The 22,204-nt window shown below is 33.8% G+C and overlaps 3 protein-coding genes across 5 annotated transcripts; 2 read left to right on the top strand and 1 right to left on the bottom strand.

The window, feature by feature from the left end:
• Positions 1-381: 381 nt before the first annotated feature.
• LOC101890841 (huntingtin-interacting protein K) lies at positions 382-1,003 on the bottom strand. The gene is made up of 2 exons (XM_005185670.4): positions 637-1,003; positions 382-558 (listed from the first exon to the last, which is right to left on the bottom strand). Exons 1-2 carry the CDS (start codon positions 886-888, stop codon positions 460-462), a joined length of 351 nt encoding a protein of 116 aa, XP_005185727.1. The 5' UTR covers positions 889-1,003; the 3' UTR covers positions 382-459.
• A 336-nt stretch (positions 1,004-1,339) lies between these two features.
• On the top strand, positions 1,340-2,263 carry LOC101890667 (copper homeostasis protein cutC homolog). Its single transcript, XM_005185669.4, has one exon. The coding sequence runs from the start codon at positions 1,450-1,452 to the stop codon at positions 2,242-2,244; it is 795 nt and encodes a 264-aa protein (XP_005185726.1). The 5' UTR covers positions 1,340-1,449; the 3' UTR covers positions 2,245-2,263.
• Positions 2,264-4,689: 2,426 nt separating this feature from the next.
• LOC101890376 (heterogeneous nuclear ribonucleoprotein H3) lies at positions 4,690-12,546 on the top strand. Of its 3 annotated transcripts, none has more exons than XM_005185668.4 (7): positions 4,690-4,841; positions 7,280-7,713; positions 7,791-7,922; positions 8,678-8,822; positions 9,379-9,515; positions 10,893-11,350; positions 11,421-12,546. In XM_005185668.4, exons 2-7 carry the CDS (start codon positions 7,317-7,319, stop codon positions 11,736-11,738), a joined length of 1,587 nt encoding a protein of 528 aa, XP_005185725.1. In that variant the 5' UTR covers positions 4,690-4,841; positions 7,280-7,316; the 3' UTR covers positions 11,739-12,546. The 3 variants fall into 3 exon arrangements, with proteins under 3 accessions (XP_005185725.1, XP_011293411.1, XP_058986491.1); XM_011295109.3 differs by having other exon boundaries at positions 10,737-11,350; XM_059130508.1 differs by having other exon boundaries at positions 4,698-4,837; positions 10,737-11,350.
• The last annotated feature ends 9,658 nt before the right edge of the window (positions 12,547-22,204 follow it).

The following is a 22,204-nucleotide window of genomic DNA, read 5'->3' as shown; positions in this document are numbered from 1 at the left end:
AAGATAACCTCTGGGGTTTTCATTATAAAGAATCAGACAGTAGTATTTGAGACTAGCTGATGGCTGTATATAATCAGACCTCTCCCTATGGATGATCAAAAGTCCTCCCAGAAGACATAGAAGAGGGGTATTTCACGTGACAAATTTTGATACAACCAAAAGACGATGTTATTAGAGATAGAATGGTTTGGATTTTGTAATTTATATATAACCGTTTGGCTCTTTTCTTCGAAAGTCTCGTTGTGAACATTTTCTTCAATTCCTCAATACTTATTTTCCATGATATCACAGTAGACAAAGGATCAAGTGATACAAAACTGTTCAATTCGATTTTATAAAGACAGCTATTGGTTCTTCCTTCCATGAAATCACAACATCAACTAGATTGTACCTAAAAATGGTTTATTGAAAACTTAGAAAAGAAAACAAGTAGAACTTATGAGCGTTAGAACAACACATCTAATTAGCTATAATGGCTTCCAGAGCAGCTACGACATCTCCTCTTTGTTCACGCAGGACTTTCTCAGCTTGTAATTTGCTAATTAACATTTCATTCATCTGTGTGTGGAAACAAAACACATATGGTCATAAGTTAATGTGAATCACCCACTATTAACGCTTTTATTTTCTACTCACAATAAGTTCTATATCCTCTTTTTTCACTTGAATCTTTTGCAGTTCCATTTCCTTGGCCACTCGCAGTTCATCTTCTTTTTGGCGTTGATTACCAAACTGCTCGACCGCACTGGATATATTGGCCGTGGAGATTTCCTTTTCTTCAGCATAGTCGGTAACACGTTCTAGATCGGCAGCACCTCCATCGTGTTTGGTTTGTTTTTTCTGTTTCTTGTCTTGCACCTCATCCTCAGTACCATTAATGTCGGCCATTTTGAATGCTATTTATTGTTATTAACTAATAATATGGGAGAATTTCAAAATACAATTAATTTTTTTATTCTATACTAAAAAATGTGCAGAAAGAGATTGGTGCATGTAGGTCGAGTATCGGTTTTCGCATTGAATGGCTGGAATATCGAACAATCGATATTTTACAGTCGATTTAATATTTCCATTGTCTCACTGCATAGCTTTTTTTTAACTTCGAAGTCATACAGGAAATATTTTAATGAAAACAGTCAGATTTTTTGGTACAATATTTCTCTTGGAGAAGCTTTATGTGATTTGCTTCTATAAAAGCAATATTGTAATGCCTTTTTACTTTAGCGTCTATGAGACAAATGAGAGAGAACAGCGTTGGTGGGAGCATGACAATAGTCGGAATATGACAATAAATCGATTATTGTAGCAAATATACAGACCGATTAATTGAAATATCGACATATACATCAATTTTATTTACACCGGCAACCAATTTTTCATTTATCCAGAGAAAAATTACATTAAATCTAAATCCTCAGTATTATAATCCACCCCTAACAGTAAAAAACTATGAGCCCAAATCATGACATTAAACTCGAGGTGTGTGTGGACTCAATTGCCTCGGCCATTGCAGCCATGGAAGGTGGAGCAGCACGTATTGAACTTTGTTCAGCCCTAAGCGAGGGTGGCCTAACTCCTTCGGTGGGAGTATTAAAAACTCTTAAAAGTCTTCCCCTTACTATACCCATTTACTGCATGCTGAGACCACGTCGCGGTAATGACTTCATATATACAGATTATGAAATGACAGCATTACTCCATGATATGGAACTGTTGCAAGAGAATGGTGCCGATGGTTTTGTATTTGGTTCGTTGACACCGTCACGTGAAGTTAATGTCGAACAATGCCAACAAGTATTGGAGAAGGCCAAAAGTCTACCGATGACATTCCACAGAGCATTTGATGTTACAGATCCGGCCAAAATGCACGAGACAACCAAAGCAATTATAGAATTGGGATTTCAAAGGATATTGAGTAGTGGTTTTCGTCAAAATGCCCTCGATGGAGTTGATAATCTAGCCCAACTAATTGCCCGACATCATAGAGATATAATTATTATGCCTGGGGCTGGTATAAACATATCAAATTTGGAAGAAATTCTAACAGCAACAAAGTGCACGGAGTTCCATGGCTCTGCGACAGTAAGTGCATGCATAGATGTACCAGATTCAACAGATGGAAATGCCACAAAAATGGAATGTGATGTCAGTATGGGCAAACAAGATGTACTGCCCTATGATATTTGTGATAGAAATACTGTACGAAAAATGGTTAGCATTGCCAATGCTATGGCAGAGAAATAAAGAGAAAAAAGACTGGAAATTTTTCAAAGTTGGCATTCCAAATTATTTTGGGCTTGAATAAGGGCATAGAAACAAATGTTTGTTAGACCTCAGTTGTCGACCTGCTCATGACCTAAGGAATGTATTCTTATCATCCTTTAACATAAATTAGGTAGGTGATACATGTAGTCTTAGAAAACTAAAACTAGAATGATTATCATAATAAACATGGAGCCCCTAGGCCTTTTTAACTTAGGATGAAAAATTTGAATATTAATCTTTCAATACAATTTCAAAACACTATATTACTATTATACTCTATAAAACACCGAATCTAAGCCGCATTTTTGGATCGAGCTGGACGAATCTTTGCATGGACGCTATGCTAAAATTTAAATGAAAATGTAATTCCAAAGATTAGGTAACAATTTCATAACCGCCTTGCACTATCTTTAAATAAAAAGATTTACTATATACGTTTTCGCTTCAAATTGTCATCGGGCGCCTAGAAAAGAGCATTTTTTTCATATACATATATTTTTCCTGAATGATTACAATAAATGTGGGAAATAGCATCAAATTTAAGAATAAGTTTAGATTTGTTCCAATTGGTCACCTTTGGCACGAATTATGGCGTTCAAACGGCCAATGAAACCGTCTCACGCTACCCGAATGTTGCTTTGCTGTATTTTGGCCCATTCCCTGCGAAACGCTTACTTGGGTGATCGACACTTTAGAAGTTCTTCTCTTCTGGTATCCGGAGATTTTGGTGGACATTGTGCGCTGGAAATGAAGCGGGGAAACTCATTTTGTAACCATTCTTGGGTGGCGCAGGCTGAGTCCTGTTGGAATGTCCAAGGTCTGAGGCCATATTTGCGTGCCCAAGGCTTTAATACACCCTCCAAAATATTTTCGCGGTAATATTCGGCATTTATTCTGATGCCACAGTCGATTAATACGAAAGGACACGATTGGGTGACACGATCATTTTGTTTGTTTACAAACTGCTGAACAACGACAGTTTTTTCATCGGAGAAAACCAAATTCGGCCGTTCCCCACTCTCGAAGCAACTCATTAGATCTTTTTCTATTTTCTTTCTGTTGCGGTGTAAGTTTTTGCAATTTTTACCCCGAGCTCATTTTTCAATATTTGCCGAATGGAATATTGCGATATGTTCAGCTCACGAGCCATTTTTCGGCCACAGCCACGGGGGTTTCGATCTTTACTTTTCGAACCATTTGTGCTGGTATTGCTGGTTTCTTCCGTCCACTTACTTGACGTCGGGCTATCACGGTAACGAGAGATGATACGAGACACAAAAGATTTATTCACATTTAAATGTTGGAGTGCTCTAACGATAGCCACTTGTGGTTTTCCTGCCAAATATAAAAAAATACACTATCACTGTTGAATTCCATCACGAATAACTTTTTCCCATCAAAATGCTTTTGTACGCTTGTACAATAATTTTAACAACTGGAATAATTTTAACAGCTGTCGGACGAGTGGCTTAGAGATGACAACAGTCTGAAGTTGGTTGCAGTTTTTTCATCTCACCCGCTTTGGAACATTGATATGTCAAAATTTTTAAAATGTTTTATAAAAAATAAGTGAATTTTTAAATGTTTTTTTTTATACGACGCAAATTAGAGGTTGTTATAATATTGATTTTTAACAAATTTTTACAAATTTTATTAATTTTTCATTCAACATTTTTAATTCCAAAGTCGGTTTGACAGTTCATTGTGCCAGCAGCTGTATCGATGCGACTACCTGTATTCTTATACCATGGTTAAGCCATATCATGGTAGAAAAATACAGGTATATGCATCAACGCTTGGGAGCATTGATATGTCAAAATTATTTTAGTTTCTTTTCAAATGTAAGTAGATTTTTATATGTTTTCTAATACAACGTCGTTTGGAGGTTATTATAATGCGTGTTTTTCAACGATTTTTACAAATTTAAATAACTTTTCATTCAACATTTTCAATTCCAAAATTGGTTTGACAGTTCATTGTCCCAGCAGCTGCGTCGATGCGTCTACCTATATTCTTCTACCATGAGCCATATTAAACCGAACCTGTTCTGATAAAAAGCGTTATTTAGATGTTAATTTTTCCATAGATTATATGTCGAATAAATAACAACTCTAAATTTGAAATTTATGTTTAAGGGTTCAATATTCATTAATATAATGTCTATCATTATTAAGTGTGCTAATAAAAAATTGTTTTATTTCTTGAAAACAAGTCTCATTCATTCCATAAGAAAATGTGGTTAAGTGTAAACGTGGTTAAATATTACTAAACACATCTAATTTTGATGTTTTTGTTGGGGACTTGATTGAGAGGATCACATGTTTTGATTTTTCGATTAATCGATTGTTGAAAAGTGTAAAATCGCAATCGACTTTTTGTAATCGATTTTCGATTTTAATATCATAGAAACCTTTCGACATTTCATTTATTATTTCATTGTACGTCAAAAAGTAAAGTCAAAAGCGGAGCCAGGAAATTTCTTCGGGTGAAAGAAGAGAAAAATTAAATATTCCAAAAAAAAGTTATCAAAAACAAACACCGGCTTTAATTTTCCGGAAAATTTACATTACAAGTAGGTAAGTAATGTATTTCTTGTGAAATTTTCCATTTAAAATTGCTTTGAAGCTGCAAAGAAAGTGCCGAAAAAAATTGTGTATTTGATGTTGTGCGAAAAAAGGTAGAAACAAGGCCACTCACTTTTTTTCGACACCACAAAAGAAAAAGCAAAATGGCGGCGTCATCATCATCGGCTTTGGTGGGTTAGCGTGCTTGGTGATTTTCTTTTTTTAAGGTTCGAGAAGGAAATTTTGCTTCAAAGCATTGTTTTTGTTTAATAAGTTATTGATGGTATCGTATTTATTATATATATTGATGGAAAATACAATAATTTTTTATTATTTTCTATCCGTTATGCAGTGATTTGCCGGTTTTTGGCAAAATGACGCCTGCAGAGAATTTGTGTATATGTGTGTGTATGTGCGTGCATTTTTTCGTATAGTAAATGATGGATACACATGAAGTTGTCGCCATACTAGCAGTGTTTGCCTTGGACCGGCTGGTTAGGTTAGATTGTTGTCTGGAAAAACAACAAATTTCATGTATGCAAGAACGAAAACACCTTACAACTCCATTGCAAATATTCTTAAAATAGATGCCTGCTGCTTACGTAGTGTTTTACAATTTTCTTCAATGGTAGTGAGGTGGTATAAATAGAAGTTCTACAAATTTCTTATTTCAATCTAAAAGACGTAAATTTGTCTTTTAGTTTGAGGTAAGGTATTTGCCATTAGAAAGTTGTGTGATATCACGTACTTGCCTGACATAGTTGTTTGCTTTTTGAACAGAGGGCTATAATAAACCATAAATGGTGACTTCTTTCGTGGTGTCTGGAATTGTATTTGCCTCATGAATCACATCCCCTACTTGCACATTTTTTAAAAGCTATTTAGAGCTGTGTAAATTGTAAGCCAAATATTGTTTGTACTTTTCAGAAAATTTACAACAATATTTTCACCCCCCGCCCAACAAAGGGTGTTTTTATGTGTATTCTTTTCCAAGCTTAGGGTGGTGGTACAGCACTACAGAATCAACTTGCCAAAACACACCTGCCATTTTGATATAATTTTTAAAAAATTTCTGAAAAGTTTGGGAGCTTGGAAATGTAATATAACGGCAACCTAACTAATATCCCTTTTAACAGGAGGTCGTCCTAGGCTTTTCAAAGGATTGCTTTGTTTTAAATTTTATTATATTATATATTTAGAATAAGTTTAGATTCGTTCGAATTGGTCACCTTTGGCAAGAATTATGGCCTTCAAACGGCCAATGAAACCGTCACACGCTGCCCGAATGTTGCTCTGCGGTATTTTGGCCTCTTTCCAGAGCTTGCTTGAGTTGATCGACACTTTCGTATTTTTTTAGTGTCATCCTTGTTATCCAAAATACTCCAGACACAATAGTCCAACGGATTGGTATCCGGAGATTTGATGGCCCCTGTGCGCTGGAAATGAAGCGAGGAACCTCATTTTGTAACCATTCTTGGGTGGCGCGTGCTGAGTGCGATGGCGCTGAATCCTGTTGGAATGTCCAAGGTCTGCGGCCAACACGTTTGCATGACCAAGACTTTAATACACCCTCCAGAATATTTTCGCGATAATATCCGGCATTTATTCTGGCGCCAAGGTCGATTAATACGAGCGGAGAGCGAGCATCGGCTGTCATGGCGGCCCACACCATCACTATGGCCGGCGCTTGAGTTCCGGTGGCCAACCGAAGCTGTACATTTTCAGCTGACCTCTTTGGCAAGTAAACACGATCATTTGGTTTGTTAACAAACTGCTGGACAACGAATGTTCTCTCATCGGAGAAAACCAAATTCGGCAGTTCACCACTTTCGGCCAAGCGAAGCAACACTTTAGCTCTTTTGAGTCTATTTTCTTTTTGTTGCGGTGTATGTTCCTTTACTTTTTGGAATTTCAATGGCTTTACCCCCTTTTTTTCTGGAAAATCCTCACCAAAATGTTTTTGTATGCTTGTAAAGTATATAATGAGCTGTCACTGGAATAATTTTGACAGCTGTCGGACGATTGACTCAAGAATGACAGCTGCCTGAGGTTGGTTGCAGTTTTTTCATCACACCCTGTAGTTTACCTACGACCTTCAAAAACGTTAAAAATCCACGGCAACCTAATTAATATCCCGAATCGTTCTGGTAGGGCTTTAACAGAAATTCGTCCCAGACTTTTCAAACGATTGCTTGTAGTCGTTATTTCATCCAGAATTTATGTAAAATCTTTATGGGCCAAAAGGTGACCACCATGATGTTAATTATAGTTTAAGTTTTAACCTTTTTCAACTCTGTTTTGCGTAGCCGGCGCCAAATACCTCAGAGGTGAAAATGTGAATGCGGTCCAAGGAGGGCTATCTAGTGAAGAAGCGCCTTTGGTCGCTTAGATATTTATTTTATATCATGTTTTATTTGATTTTGAACAATCGATCTTCTTTTTTATTTCAGAACCTTTAATTAAACAACAAAACTCCCAAAACAAAACATGTCCAACGATCACGATAATCAAAATGATGACAGCCAAAACTACGACGACAGTCAATGTGAAGGCTCACAGGAAGAGGAGGAGAATGGCTCACAAAATGAAAATGATCAAGATGATGTAAATGACGAGGAGAATGATGAGAATGGTGATGATAATGGCGAAGATGGACCGAAATATGTACGCCTACGTGGTCTTCCGTGGTCGGCAACACACAAAGAAATCTTAGATTTTCTAAAGGATGTCACTGTTGTTGGTGGAGCTGAGGGTATACATTTGATAACAAGCCGATGGGATGGTAAAAACACCGGCGAGGCTTATGTGGAAGTTGAGAGTCAGCAAGATGTGAATGCAGCATTGAAATTGAACAATGCCTCGATGGGTCATCGTTACATTGAAGGTAAGTGGCAGCAACATTCTATTGGAGAGGAACCTAAGTTTAACTTGTTTTCTTTTTTTTTTTTTGTTGGCTCACAGTTTTCAATGCCGAAGCCTCTGAGGCCAAGGAAGCCATGCGTAAAACCACCAATCATGGCAATTCCTATGTTGTGAAACTAAGAGGACTTCCTTACTCTGTAACCGAACAACAAATTGAAGAGTTTTTCAGCGGTAAGTTTTGTAATGTTGACTCAGCAATGGAAACGTTTTGTTGTATAGCTCGTGTTTTCCTGATTTGTTTTCCTACCTGATTTCTATGATACTTTTTTGTTTTAATTTAAAATTTGAGTATTAGATACAAAATGCATGTTATCTCCTTGTTGTAAGTATTGTGTTGTGAATGCAACACAATTTCCAAATCAATAATCTTAGCAATCACACAATGTAATACAAAGCTCTGGGCCAAGCGTGTGGTGCAAGATCTTACCATAACCATGCCAAAAATATATATCACTACCCGTCTTCTTAGGAAATGGGAACCACAAAGAATGAATTAATGAATGGTGGTGGTGGGAATATTTAACTGTATCCCTGCTACACATATTTGTGATACACAGAACAAGAAAAGAGCAACTCAAAACATTTAAGAGGGCTTGCCCCGAAATATTTGAAAAAAGTAATTTTAAATAACTAAAAAATAATATTCCTAACAAATTTCTTCGTTATTTTTTTTTTTGGTTGGTAATTTTAGTTGTTGTATTGCTCTTGAGAACTTGCAACTTGAAATTCATTCAGATCTTCAACAGCAATGTTAGAACTGAATTGAAAATTAAAAAAACGTAAACAAATATCTATATTTTATAACTTTTTTTACAAAAAAGAAACATTTATTTCTTTCACCAAAATACCATAACAAAACAAAAAATGTTGGTTTATGTTTAAGTTGTTGTTATTATTCTTGTGTTATTATTATTACCATTGGGCAGGGTTGGAAATCAAAGCGGATCGGGAGGGCATTGTATTCGTTGTGGACAGACGGGGTCGTGCTACAGGGGAAGCATTTGTTCAGTTTGAAAGCCAGGATGATACTGAACAAGCCTTGGGACGTAATCGGGAAAAGATTGGGCACAGGTGGGTTCCTCTTACACTACAAAAATAAAAATACAACTAAATAATAATTTAAAATAATAATGTTTAAAAAAAACTATTTGTTTTAAGCATATCAAGTTTTTATCCTAAAACTTGTTGTACTCTACTACTAATCACATATGTATATCCATATAAAATACAATTTCTACATTTAAGATAACAACTACTGGTGTGTTTTCAAATCATAATTTTGCAAAATGAAGGCGTTTGAGCAAAATTCTTTATTGTTTTTCCTAGAATATCTATTTTTTTGTTTAATTTTTTTCTCCCTCCTAGATTGGGTTATAAAATTCTACATCATTATCAAATACAAACAACTTGAAGTGTTGTGTTCTTGGAATTGTTAATGTTAACAGTTTCAAACTTCTTCATTCTTTAAATATTCAATAAATAAGCCAAGAAGCATTTATTTTCCTTAATTGCGCAATCGTCAAAAAGTCTCGTCGCCTTACTGCAAATGGATTTTGTATTTCATCACCCTCGTGAAGATATATTGTTTTTAATATTTACCATTTCTTTTATTGCTCTCCCCCTTTAGGTACATTGAGATTTTCCGCAGCTCTATTGCTGAACTGAAACGTTCCGTAAGCGGCAATGGCCGTATGGCTCCATATGATTTAAAGGATCGTGGCAGCAATCGTGGTAACAACGATTTTGGCGGAAACAATCGTAATCGTAAGTATCAGAAACTATTTTGAAAAAAAGTTTGTAAATCTATTTTTAGCAAAGATCCTTCGTGATGGTCCCAAAGATCAGCACTGACTTAGGGTTCGTGAAAAGATTCCCGAAAAACACATTTTAAATCACCTGAAAAGCGTCTCTTTTCTGTCACCTTAAAAGCCTTTCAATCACCTGAAAGGGGTCTCCTATCAGTCACCTGAAAGGGGTCTCCTTTCAGTCATCTGAAAGGCCTTCCTTCAGTCACCTGAAAGGGGTCTCCTTTCAGTCACCTGAAAAAGGGGTCTCCTTTCAGTCACCTGAAAAAGGGGTCTCCTATCAGTCATCTGAAAGGGGTCTCTTTTCAGTCGCCTGAAAGAGGTCTCCTTTCAGTCACCTGATAGAGGTCTCCTTTCAGTCAGCTGAAGGGGTCTCCTTTCAGTCACCTGAAAGGGGTCTCCTTCCAGTCACCTGAAAGGAGTCTTCTTTCAGTCATCTGAAAGGGGTCTTCTTTTAGTCACCTGAAAGGGGTCTCCTTTCAGTCGCCTGAAAGAGGTCTCCTTTCAGTCACCTGATAGAGGTCTCCTTTCAGGTGACTAAAAGAAGACCCCTTTCAGATGAAGACCCCTTTTAGTCACCTGAAAGGCCTCCTTTCAGTCAACTGAAAGGCCCCCTTTTAATCACCTATTAGGCCCACTTTAAGTCACCTGAAAGACTTCCTTTCAGTCACCTAAAAGGGGTCTCCTTTCAGTCACCTCAAAAAGGGGTCTCCTTTCAGTCACCTCAAAAAGGGGTCTCCTTTCAGTCACCTGAAAAAGGGGGTCCCCTTTCAGTCACCTGAAAAGCCCGTGCTTTTACTTCTTTTAGTCACCTGAAAGGCATGCTTTTAGTTACCTGAAAGGCCTCCTGCAAGACACCTAAATGGCCTCCTTTCAGTCACCTGAAAGGCGTTCATTCAGTTACCTTAAAAGACTTCTTTTAATCACCTAAGAGGCCTCCTTTCAGTCACCCGAAAGGCCTTCTTTCAGATACCAGAGAGGCTTTTTTCAGTCACCTGAAATATACTCACAAAAGGCATCTTCAGCCATCTATAAGTTCCCCTTTCAGTCCTTTTAGTCACCTGAATGCCTGAAAAAGTCCACATTCGGTATTCTTTTCTGTGTAGTGTCAGGTCCATTTTAAGCTATCTTCCTACCCGTCGTCTATATTGTGCTAACATTATTCCCGTCTTATATTTAGGTGGAGGTTGGGGTAATGGTGGCGGCTTTGGATCCGGCGCCAATAATACCCTCGGCTTTAATAATTTACCCAACTTTGGCAATAATGGAAATTTCGGAAATAATGGCAACTTTGGCAATTTCGGAAATAATGGAAACTTTGGTGGTGGCAATGGAGGTGGTGGTGCTAATGGTGGTGGCCGCAGTTTTGGCAATTTCGGCAACAATGGCAATTTCGGCAATAGCGGAAATTTCGGTAATAACGGAAACTTTGGCAACAGTGGTAATTTTGGAAACAACGGCAATTTCGGCAACAACTCCGGCGGCGGCGGTGGTGGTAGTGCTTTCAATCGCTTTGGAGGAAGTAACGATTTTGGCGATTTTAATAACTTTGGCAACAATCGCGGAAATGGCCCCAGCAACAATGGTGGCAACTTTGGTAACTTCGGCAACTTTGGCAATTTTGGAGGCGGTAACAATGGCGGTGGTAATGGAGGTTTTGGCGGTGGATTCGGTGGCAACAATATGGGCGGTGGTGGCAACTTTGGTCCCATTGGTGGCGGCCGCGGTGATGATCTGTATGTGGTACATATGCGCGGTTTGCCATTCAGTTCATATGAAAATGACGTCTTTAAGGTGAGGATGAGATGGATGGCTTTAGTCAAGTGTTTAACAATTTATTAAAAAATCTTGTTTTTCGTTTCAGTTCTTTGAGCCCTTGCGTCCAGCCAATGTACGTATCATTTACAATGATAAGAATCGCCACAGTGGCACAGCCGAGGCATGCTTTGAATCTTATGAAGATGCCCAGAGAGCAATGAAACGTGATCGCAATCAAATGGGTTCCCGCTATATTGAACTGTTCTTCAATGGCAAGAAGAATTCCGGTGGTGGTGTCGGTGGCGGCAGTGGCATGGGTGGAGTTAACAGCTTTGGTGGACCTCCAATTGGCAATAACTACAGCTCGGGTGGCAGCATTGGTGTTGGTGGTGGCAGTAACAATTCCTTCCAAAGACGCATCTAAAGAGAAAAGCATCTTAATTTATAACTTCAAAGTAAAACCAATCGCCACCACTTCCCCCACCCTACACTGAGACCGACCGCACAAGAGGTGGGGTGGCCTAAATTACATGATTTGAGTGTGGCCATAGATCTTAACTTTTAATAAGATTTCTTTAGATTTTCCCCCCTCTCTTTTTCTATAAGTAACTAAGTCCCCTCCTCTTTACTTTTGTCTCTTCATATGAATACCTGTATTTCGGTACGCCCCCTGCCTGCCTACTATACAGTGGTATAACTTTGATCTAATTTCCTTATTTAAATTTTAATTTAAGCTTAGTTTGTTTTGACTATAATGATGAAATTAGCTTCCTTTTTTAACCAAGTTTTTGTTTTTATGAAAGCGATGAATGATGAAAGCAAGAACGGAACGGAGAACGAACGCGTCCCGTTTACTCTAAAACAAAGTAAGATAACACCTATCTCCTTTATTGAAACCATGTAATTCCTATTGGAAACAAGAATAAGAGAACAGAAACAAAACAACAAATCTAATTTTATTTATCTCTATGATTTTAAGTATTTCTCTGTAACTTAAGATTTGAAAGAAAATGCAAACAAGACCCCCTATCCCCCCAAAACTCATGTATATTGAGAAATGTACACAAGAAATGGAAAAGAAGAAGAAAAACATGTTTTCCCTCGAGAGAAGTGTAGTAGTGATTTATAATGAAATCCATGTTGGATTGGAAAACACTCTATAACAACTATAAACTATAAGAATTTTAACGTATTTCGAAAATAAAAACAAAACACAACAACAAATCCCAGAATGATATGACTTTGATTTATCAACCAAGGAATTTCAGAATGACTGGGGCAATAGAAACTTTAAAATGGCCATAACTCCTTAAATATTGAGTTTTCGGCGTTTTTAGCTATTATTTGTGATCACTTTTTTTTGGTACGAATTAATGAAAACTTTAAAATGGCCATAACTCCTTAAATATTGAGTTTTCGGCATTTTTAGCTATTATTTGTGATCACTTTTTTAGGAACGAATTAATGAAAACTTTAAAATGGCCATAACTCCTTAAATATTGAGTTTTCGGCGTTTTTAGCTATTATTTGTGATCACTTTTTTAAGAGTGAATTAATAGAAACTTTAAAATGGCCATAACTCCTTAAATGTTGAGTTTTCGGCGTTTTTAGCTATTATTTGTGATCACTTTTTTAGGTACGAATTAATAGAAACTTTAAAATGGCCATAACTCCTTAAATAGTGATCACTTTTTTAAGAGTGAATTAATAGAAACTTTAAAATGGCCATAACTCGTTAAATATTGAGTTTTCGGCGTTTTTAGCTATTATTTGTGATCACTTTTTTAGGTACGAATTAATGGAAACTTTAAAATGGCCATAACCCATTAAATATTGAGTTTTCGGCGTTTTTAGCTATTATTTGTAGTACGAACTAATGGAAACTTTAAAATGGCCATAACTCCTTAAATATTGAGTTTTCGGCGTTTTTAGCTTTTATTTGTGATCACTTTTTTAGGTACGAATTAATAGAAACTTTAAAATGGCCATAACTCCTTAAATATTGAGTTTTCGGCGTTTTTAGCTTTTATTTGTGATCACTTTTTTAGGAACGAATTAATAGAAACTTTAAAATGGCCATAACTCCTTAAATATTGAGTTTTCGGCGTTTTTAGCTATTATTTGTGATCACTTTTTTAAGAGTGAATTAATAGAAACTTTAAAATGGCCATAACTCGTTAAATATTGAGTTTTCGGCGTTTTTAGCTATTATTTGTGATCACTTTTTTAGGTACGAATTAATGGAAACTTTAAAATGGCCATAACCCATTAAATATTGAGTTTTCGGCGTTTTTAGCTATTATTTGTAGTACGAACTAATGGAAACTTTAAAATGGCCATAACTCCTTAAATATTGAGTTTTCGGCGTTTTTAGCTTTTATTTGTGATCACTTTTTTAGGTACGAATTAATAGAAACTTTAAAATGGCCATAACTCCTTAAATATTGAGTTTTCGGCGTTTTTAGCTTTTATTTGTGATCACTTTTTTAGGAACGAATTAATAGAAACTTTAAAATGGCCATAACTCCTTAAATATTGAGTTTTCGGCGTTTTTAGCTATTATTTGTGATCACTTTTTTAAGAGTGAATTAATAGAAACTTTAAAATGGCCATAACTCCTTAAATGTTGAGTTTTCGGCGTTTTTAGCTATTATTTGTGATCACTTTTTTAGGTACGAATTAATAGAAACTTTAAAATGGCCATAACTCCTTAAATAGTGATCACTTTTTTAAGAGTGAATTAATAGAAACTTTAAAATGGCCATAACTCGTTAAATATTGAGTTTTCGGCGTTTTTAGCTATTATTTGTGATCACTTTTTTAGGTACGAATTAATGGAAACTTTAAAATGGCCATAACTCCTTAAATATTGAGTTTTCGGCGTTTTTAGCTATTATTTGTGGTACGAACTAATGGAAACTTTAAAATGGCCATAACTCCTTAAATATTGAGTTTTCGGCGTTTTTAGCTATTATTTGTGATCACTTTTTTAGGTACGAATTAATAGAAACTTTAAAATGGCCATAACTCCTTAAATATTGAGTTTTCGGCGTTTTTAGCTATTATTTGTGATCACTTTTTTAGGTACGAATTAATAGAAACTTTAAAATGGCCATAACTCCTTAAATATTGAGTTTTCGGCGTTTTTAGCTATTATTTGTGATCACTTTTTAGGTACGAATTAATGAAAACTTTAAAATGGCCATAACTCCTTAAATATTGAGTTTTCGGCGTTTTTAGCTATTATTTGTGATCACTTTTTTAAGAGTGAATTAATAAAAACTTTAAAATGGCCATAACTCCTTAAATATTGAGTTTTCGGCGTTTTTAGCTATTATTTGTGATCACTTTTTTAGGTACGAATTAATGAACACTTTAAAATGGCCATAACTCCTTAAATATTGAGTTTTCGGCGTTTTTAGCTATTATTTGTGATCACTTTTTTAGGTACGAATTAATAGAAACTTTAAAATGGCCATAACTCCTTAAATATTGAGTTTTCGGCGTTTTTAGCTATAATTTGTGATCACTTTTTTAGGTACGAATTAATGAAAACTTTAAAATGGCCATAACTCCTTAAATATTGAGTTTTCGGCGTTTTTAGCTATTATTTGTGATCACTTTTTTAGGTACGAATTAATAGAAACTTTAAAATGGCCATAACTCCTTAAATATTGAGTTTTCGGCGTTTTTAGCTATTATTTGTGATCACCTTTTTAAGAGTGAATTAATAGAAACTTTAAAATGGCCATAACTCCTTAAATATTGAGTTTTCGGCGTTTTTAGCTATTATTTGTGATCACTTTTTTAGATAGAATTAATAGAAACTTTAAAATGGCCATAACTCATTAAATATTGAGTTTTCGGCGTTTTTAGCTATAATTTGTGATCACTTTTTTAGGTACGAATTAATGAAAACTTTAAAATGGCCATAACTCCTTAAATATTGAGTTTTCGGCGTTTTTAGCTATTATTTGTGATCACTTTTTTAGGTACGAATTAATAGAAACTTTAAAATGGCCATAACTCCTTAAATATTGAGTTTTCGGCGTTTTTAGCTATTATTTGTGATCACTTTTTTAAGAGTGAATTAATAGAAACTTTAAAATGGCCATAACTCCTTAAATATTGAGTTTTCGGCGTTTTTAGCTATTATTTGTGATCACTTTTTTAGGTACGAATTAATGGAAACTTTAAAATGGCCATAACTCGTTAAATATTGAATTTTCGGCGTTTTTAGCTATTATTTGTGATCACTTTTTTAGGTACGAATTAATGGAAACTTTAAAATGGCCATAACTCCTTAAATATTGAGTTTTCGGCGTTTTTAGCTATTATTTGTGGTACGAACTAATGGAAACTTTAAAATGGCCATAACTCCTTAAATATTGAGTTTTCGGCGTTTTTAGCTTTTATTTGTGATCACTTTTTTAGGTACGAATTAATAGAAACTTTAAAATGGCCATAACTCCTTAAATATTGAGTTTTCGGCGTTTTTAGCTATTATTTGTGATCACTTTTTTAAGAGTGAATTAATAGAAACTTTAAAATGGCCATAACTCCTTAAATATTGAGTTTTCGGCGTTTTTAGCTATTATTTGTGATCACTTTTTTAGGTACGAATTAATAGAAACTTTAAAATGGCCATAACTCCTTAAATATTGAGTTTTCGGCGTTTTTAGCTATTATTTGTGATCACTTTTTTAGGTACGAATAAATAGAAACTTTAAAATGGCCATAACTCCTTAAATATTGAGTTTTCGGCGTTTTTAGTTATTATATGTGATCACTTTTTTAAGACTGAATTAATAGAAACTTTAAAATGGCCATAACTCCTTAAATATTGAGTTTTCGGCGTTTTTAGCTATTATTTGTGATCACTTTTTTAGGTACGAATTAATGAACACTTTAAAATGGCCATAACTCCTTAAATATTGAGTTTTCGGCGTTTTTAGCTATTATTTGTGATCACTTTTTTAGGTACGAATAAATAGAAACTTTAAAATGGCCATAACTCCTTAAATATTGAGTTTTCGGCGTTTTTAGTTATTATATGTGATCACTTTTTTAAGACTGAATTAATAGAAACTTTAAAATGGCCATAACTCCTTAAATATTGAGTTTTCGGCGTTTTTAGCTATTATTTGTGATCACCTTTTTAAGAGTGAATTAATAGAAACTTTAAAATGGCCATAACTCCTTAAATATTGAGTTTTCGGCGTTTTTAGCTATTATTTGTGATCACTTTTTTAGGTACGAATTAATGAAAACTCTAAAATGGCCATAACTCCTTAAATATTGAGTTTTCGGCGTTTTTAGCTATTATTTGTGATCACTTTTCTAGGTACGAATTAATGAAAACTTTAAAATGGCCATAACTCATTAAATATTGAGTTTTCGGCGTTTTTAGCTATTATTTGTGATCACTTTTTTAAGAGTGAATTAATAGAAACTTTAAAATGGCCATAACTCGTTAAATATTGAGTTTTCGGCGTTTTTAGCTATTATTTGTGATCACTTTTTTAGGTACGAATTAATGGAAACTTTAAATGGCCATAACTCCTTAAATATTGAGTTTTCGGCGTTTTTAGCTATTATTTGTGGTACGAACTAATGGAAACTTTAAAATGGCCATAACTCCTTAAATATTGAGTTTTCGGCGTTTTTAGCTTTTATTTGTGATCACTTTTTTAGGTACGAATTAATAGAAACTTTAAAATGGCCATAACTCCTTAAATATTGAGTTTTCGGCGTTTTTAGCTATTATTTGTGGTACGAACTAATGGAAACTTTAAAATGGCCATAACTCCTTAAATATTGAGTTTTCGGCGTTTTTAGCTTTTATTTGTGATCACTTTTTTAGGTACGAATTAATAGAAACTTTAAAATGGCCATAACTCCTTAAATATTGAGTTTTCGGCGTTTTTAGCTATTATTTGTGATCACTTTTTTAGGTACGAATTAATGGAAACTTTAAAATGGCCATAACTCCTTAAATATTGAGTTTTCGGCGTTTTTAGCTATTATTTGTGGTACGAACTAATGGAAACTTTAAAATGGCCATAACTCCTTAAATATTGAGTTTTCGGCGTTTTTAGCTTTTATTTGTGATCACTTTTTTAGGTACGAATTAATAGAAACTTTAAAATGGCCATAACTCCTTAAATATTGAGTTTTCGGCGTTTTTAGCTATTATTTGTGGTACGAACTAATGGAAACTTTAAAATGGCCATAACTCCTTAAATATTGAGTTTTCGGCGTTTTTAGCTTTTATTTGTGATCACTTTTTTAGGTACGAATTAATAGAAACTTTAAAATGGCCATAACTCCTTAAATATTGAGTTTTCGGCGTTTTTAGCTATTATTTGTGATCACTTTTTTAGGTACGAATTAATGGAAACTTTAAAATGGCCATAACTCCTTAAATATTGAGTTTTCGGCGTTTTTAGCTATTATTTGTGGTACGAACTAATGGAAACTTTAAAATGGCCATAACTCCTTAAATATTGAGTTTTCGGCGTTTTTAGCTTTTATTTGTGATCACTTTTTTAGGTACGAATTAATAGAAACTTTAAAATGGCCATAACTCCTTAAATATTGAGTTTTCGGCGTTTTTAGCTATTATTTGTGATCACTTTTTTAGGTACGAATTAATGGAAACTTTAAAATGGCCATAACTCGTTAAATATTGAATTTTCGGCGTTTTTAGCTATTATTTGTGATCACTTTTTTAGGTACGAATTAATGGAAACTTTAAAATGGCCATAACTCCTTAAATATTGAGTTTTCGGCGTTTTTAGCTATTATTTGTGGTACGAACTAATGGAAACTTTAAAATGGCCATAACTCCTTAAATATTGAGTTTTCGGCGTTTTTAGCTATTATTTGTGATCACTTTTTTAGGTACGAATTAATGGAAACTTTAAAATGGCCATAACTCCTTAAATATTGAGTTTTCGGCGTTTTTAGCTATTATTTGTGGTACGAACTAATGGAAACTTTAAAATGGCCATAACTCCTTAAATATTGAGTTTTCGGCGTTTTTAGCTTTTATTTGTGATCACTTTTTTTAGGTACGAATTAATAGAAACTTTAAAATGGCCATAACTCCTTAAATATTGAGTTTTCGGCGTTTTTAGCTATTATTTGTGGTACGAACTAATGGAAACTTTAAAATGGCCATAACTCCTTAAATATTGAGTTTTCGGCGTTTTTAGCTTTTATTTGTGATCACTTTTTTAGGTACGAATTAATAGAAACTTTAAAATGGCCATAACTCCTTAAATATTGAGTTTTCGGCGTTTTTAGCTATTATTTGTGATCACTTTTTTAGGTACGAATTAATGGAAACTTTAAAATGGCCATAACTCGTTAAATATTGAATTTTCGGCGTTTTTAGCTATTATTTGTGATCACTTTTTTAGGTACGAATTAATGGAAACTTTAAAATGGCCATAACTCCTTAAATATTGAGTTTTCGGCGTTTTTAGCTATTATTTGTGGTACGAACTAATGGAAACTTTAAAATGGCCATAACTCCTTAAATATTGAGTTTTCGGCGTTTTTAGCTTTTATTTGTGATCACTTTTTTAGGTACGAATTAATAGAAACTTTAAAATGGCCATAACTCCTTAAATATTGAGTTTTCGGCGTTTTTAGCTATTATTTGTGATCACTTTTTTAAGAGTGAATTAATAGAAACTTTAAAATGGCCATAACTCCTTAAATATTGAGTTTTCGGCGTTTTTAGCTATTATTTGTGATCACTTTTTTAGGTACGAATTAATAGAAACTTTAAAATGGCCATAACTCCTTAAATATTGAGTTTTCGGCGTTTTTAGCTATTATTTGTGATCACTTTTTTAGGTACGAATAAATAGAAACTTTAAAATGGCCATAACTCCTTAAATATTGAGTTTTCGGCGTTTTTAGTTATTATATGTGATCACTTTTTTAAGACTGAATTAATAGAAACTTTAAAATGGCCATAACTCCTTAAATATTGAGTTTTCGGCGTTTTTAGCTATTATTTGTGATCACCTTTTTAAGAGTGAATTAATAGAAACTTTAAAATGGCCATAACTCCTTAAATATTGAGTTTTCGGCGTTTTTAGCTATTATTTGTGATCACTTTTTTAGATAGAATTAATAGAAACTTTAAAATGGCCATAACTCCTTAAATATTGAGTTTTCGGCGTTTTTAGCTATTATTTGTGATCACTTTTTTAAGACTGAATTAATAGAAACTTTAAAATGGCCATAACTCCTTAAATATTGAGTTTTCGGCGTTTTTAGCTATTATTTGTGATCACCTTTTTAAGAGTGAATTAATAGAAACTTTAAAATGGCCATAACTCCTTAAATATTGAGTTTTCGGCGTTTTTAGCTATTATTTGTGATCACCTTTTTAAGAGTGAATTAATAGAAACTTTAAAATGGCCATAACTCCTTAAATATTGAGTTTTCGGCGTTTTTAGCTATTATTTGTGATCACTTTTTTAGATAGAATTAATAGAAACTTTAAAATGGCCATAACTCCTTAAATATTGAGTTTTCGGCGTTTTTAGCTATTATTTGTGATCACTTTTTTAGGTACGAATTAATGGAAACTTTAAAATGGCCATAACTCCTTAAATATTGAGTTTTCGGCGTTTTTAGCTATTATTTGTGGTACGAACTAATGGAAACTTTAAAATGGCCATAACTCCTTAAATATTGAGTTTTCGGCGTTTTTAGCTTTTATTTGTGATCACTTTTTTAGGTACGAATTAATAGAAACTTTAAAATGGCCATAACTCCTTAAATATTGAGTTTTCGGCGTTTTTAGCTATTATTTGTGATCACTTTTTTAAGAGTGAATTAATAGAAACTTTAAAATGGCCATAACTCCTTAAATATTGAGTTTTCGGCGTTTTTAGCTATTATTTGTGATCACTTTTTTAGGTACGAATTAATAGAAACTTTAAAATGGCCATAACTCCTTAAATATTGAGTTTTCGGCGTTTTTAGCTATTATTTGTGATCACTTTTTTAGGTACGAATAAATAGAAACTTTAAAATGGCCATAACTCCTTAAATATTGAGTTTTCGGCGTTTTTAGTTATTATATGTGATCACTTTTTTAAGACTGAATTAATAGAAACTTTAAAATGGCCATAACTCCTTAAATATTGAGTTTTCGGCGTTTTTAGCTATTATTTGTGGTACGAACTAATGGAAACTTTAAAATGGCCATAACTCCTTAAATATTGAGTTTTCGGCGTTTTTAGCTTTTATTTGTGATCACTTTTTTAGGTACGAATTAATAGAAACTTTAAAATGGCCATAACTCCTTAAATATTGAGTTTTCGGCGTTTTTAGCTATTATTTGTGATCACTTTTTTAAGAGTGAATTAATAGAAACTTTAAAATGGCCATAACTCCTTAAATATTGAGTTTTCGGCGTTTTTAGCTATTATTTGTGATCACTTTTTTAGGCACGAATTAATAGAAACTTTAAAATGGCCATAACTCCTTAAATATTGAGTTTTCGGCGTTTTTAGCTATTATTTGTGGTACGAACTAATGGAAACTTTAAAATGGCCATAACTCCTTAAATATTGAGTTTTCGGCGTTTTTAGCTATTATTTGTGATCACTTTTTTAGGCACGAATTAATAGAAACTTTAAAATGGCCATAACTCCTTAAATATTGAGTTTTCGGCGTTTTTAGCTATTATTTGTGATCACTTTTTTAAGAGTGAATTAATAGAAACTTTAAAATGGCCATAACTCCTTAAATATTGAGTTTTCGGCGTTTTTAGCTATTATTTGTGATCACTTTTTTAGGTACGAATTAATGGAAACTTTAAAATGGCCATAACTCCTTAAATATTGAGTTTTCGGCGTTTTTAGCTATTATTTGTGGTACGAACTAATGGAAACTTTAAAATGGCCATAACTCCTTAAATATTGAGTTTTCGGCGTTTTTAGCTTTTATTTGTGATCACTTTTTTAGGCACGAATTAATAGAAACTTTAAAATGGCCATAACTCCTTAAATATTGAGTTTTCGGCGTTTTTAGCTATTATTTGTGATCACTTTTTTAAGAGTGAATTAATAGAAACTTTAAAATGGCCATAACTCCTTAAATATTGAGTTTTCGGCGTTTTTAGCTATTATTTGTGATCACTTTTTTAGGTACGAATAAATAGAAACTTTAAAATGGCCATAACTCCTTAAATATTGAGTTTTCGGCGTTTTTAGTTATTATATGTGATCACTTTTTTAAGACTGAATTAATAGAAACTTTAAAATGGCCATAACTCCTTAAATATTGAGTTTTCGGCGTTTTTAGCTATTATTTGTGGTACGAACTAATGGAAACTTTAAAATGGCCATAACTCCTTAAATATTGAGTTTTCGGCGTTTTTAGCTTTTATTTGTGATCACTTTTTTAGGTACGAATTAATAGAATCTTTAAAATGGCCATAACTCCTTAAATATTGAGTTTTCGGCGTTTTTAGCTATTATTTGTGATCACTTTTTTAAGAGTGAATTAATAGAAACTTTAAAATGGCCATAACTCCTTAAATATTGAGTTTTCGGCGTTTTTAGCTATTATTTGTGATCACTTTTTTAGGTACGAATTAATAGAAACTTTAAAATGGCCATAACTCCTTAAATATTGAGTTTTCGGCGTTTTTAGCTATTATTTGTGATCACTTTTTTAGGTACGAATAAATAGAAACTTTAAAATGGCCATAACTCCTTAAATATTGAGTTTTCGGCGTTTTTAGCTATTATTTGTGGTACGAACTAATGGAAACTTTAAAATGGCCATAACTCCTGAAATATTGAGTTTTCGGCGTTTTTAGCTTTTATTTGTGATCACTTTTTTAGGTACGAATTA

This window comes from Musca domestica, unplaced genomic scaffold, assembly GCF_030504385.1.
Source record: "Musca domestica strain aabys unplaced genomic scaffold, Musca_domestica.polishedcontigs.V.1.1 76, whole genome shotgun sequence".
In the NCBI taxonomy this organism is placed as follows: domain Eukaryota; kingdom Metazoa; phylum Arthropoda; class Insecta; order Diptera; family Muscidae; genus Musca; species Musca domestica.
Note: the sequence above shows the minus strand (reverse complement) of the source record. Positions and strands in the feature narration are given on the sequence as shown.

What these genes read in the sequence shown, in the direction of transcription:
- LOC101890841 (XM_005185670.4), bottom strand. Translation starts at nt 888, where the DNA reads ATGGCCGACATTAATGGTACTGAGGATGAGGTGCAAGACAAGAAACAG. An exon ending in AAGAGGATATAGAACTTATT is followed by an intron (nt 559 to 636) that starts GTGAGTAGAAAA and finishes TTCCACACACAG; the next exon opens with ATGAATGAAATGTTAATTAG.
- LOC101890667 (XM_005185669.4), top strand. Translation starts at nt 1,450, where the DNA reads ATGAGCCCAAATCATGACATTAAACTCGAGGTGTGTGTGGACTCAATT.
- LOC101890376 (XM_011295109.3), top strand. Translation starts at nt 7,317, where the DNA reads ATGTCCAACGATCACGATAATCAAAATGATGACAGCCAAAACTACGAC. An exon ending in CGGGAAAAGATTGGGCACAG is followed by an intron (nt 8,823 to 9,378) that starts GTGGGTTCCTCT and finishes CTCCCCCTTTAG; the next exon opens with GTACATTGAGATTTTCCGCA. An exon ending in ATGAAAATGACGTCTTTAAG is followed by an intron (nt 11,351 to 11,420) that starts GTGAGGATGAGA and finishes TTTTCGTTTCAG; the next exon opens with TTCTTTGAGCCCTTGCGTCC.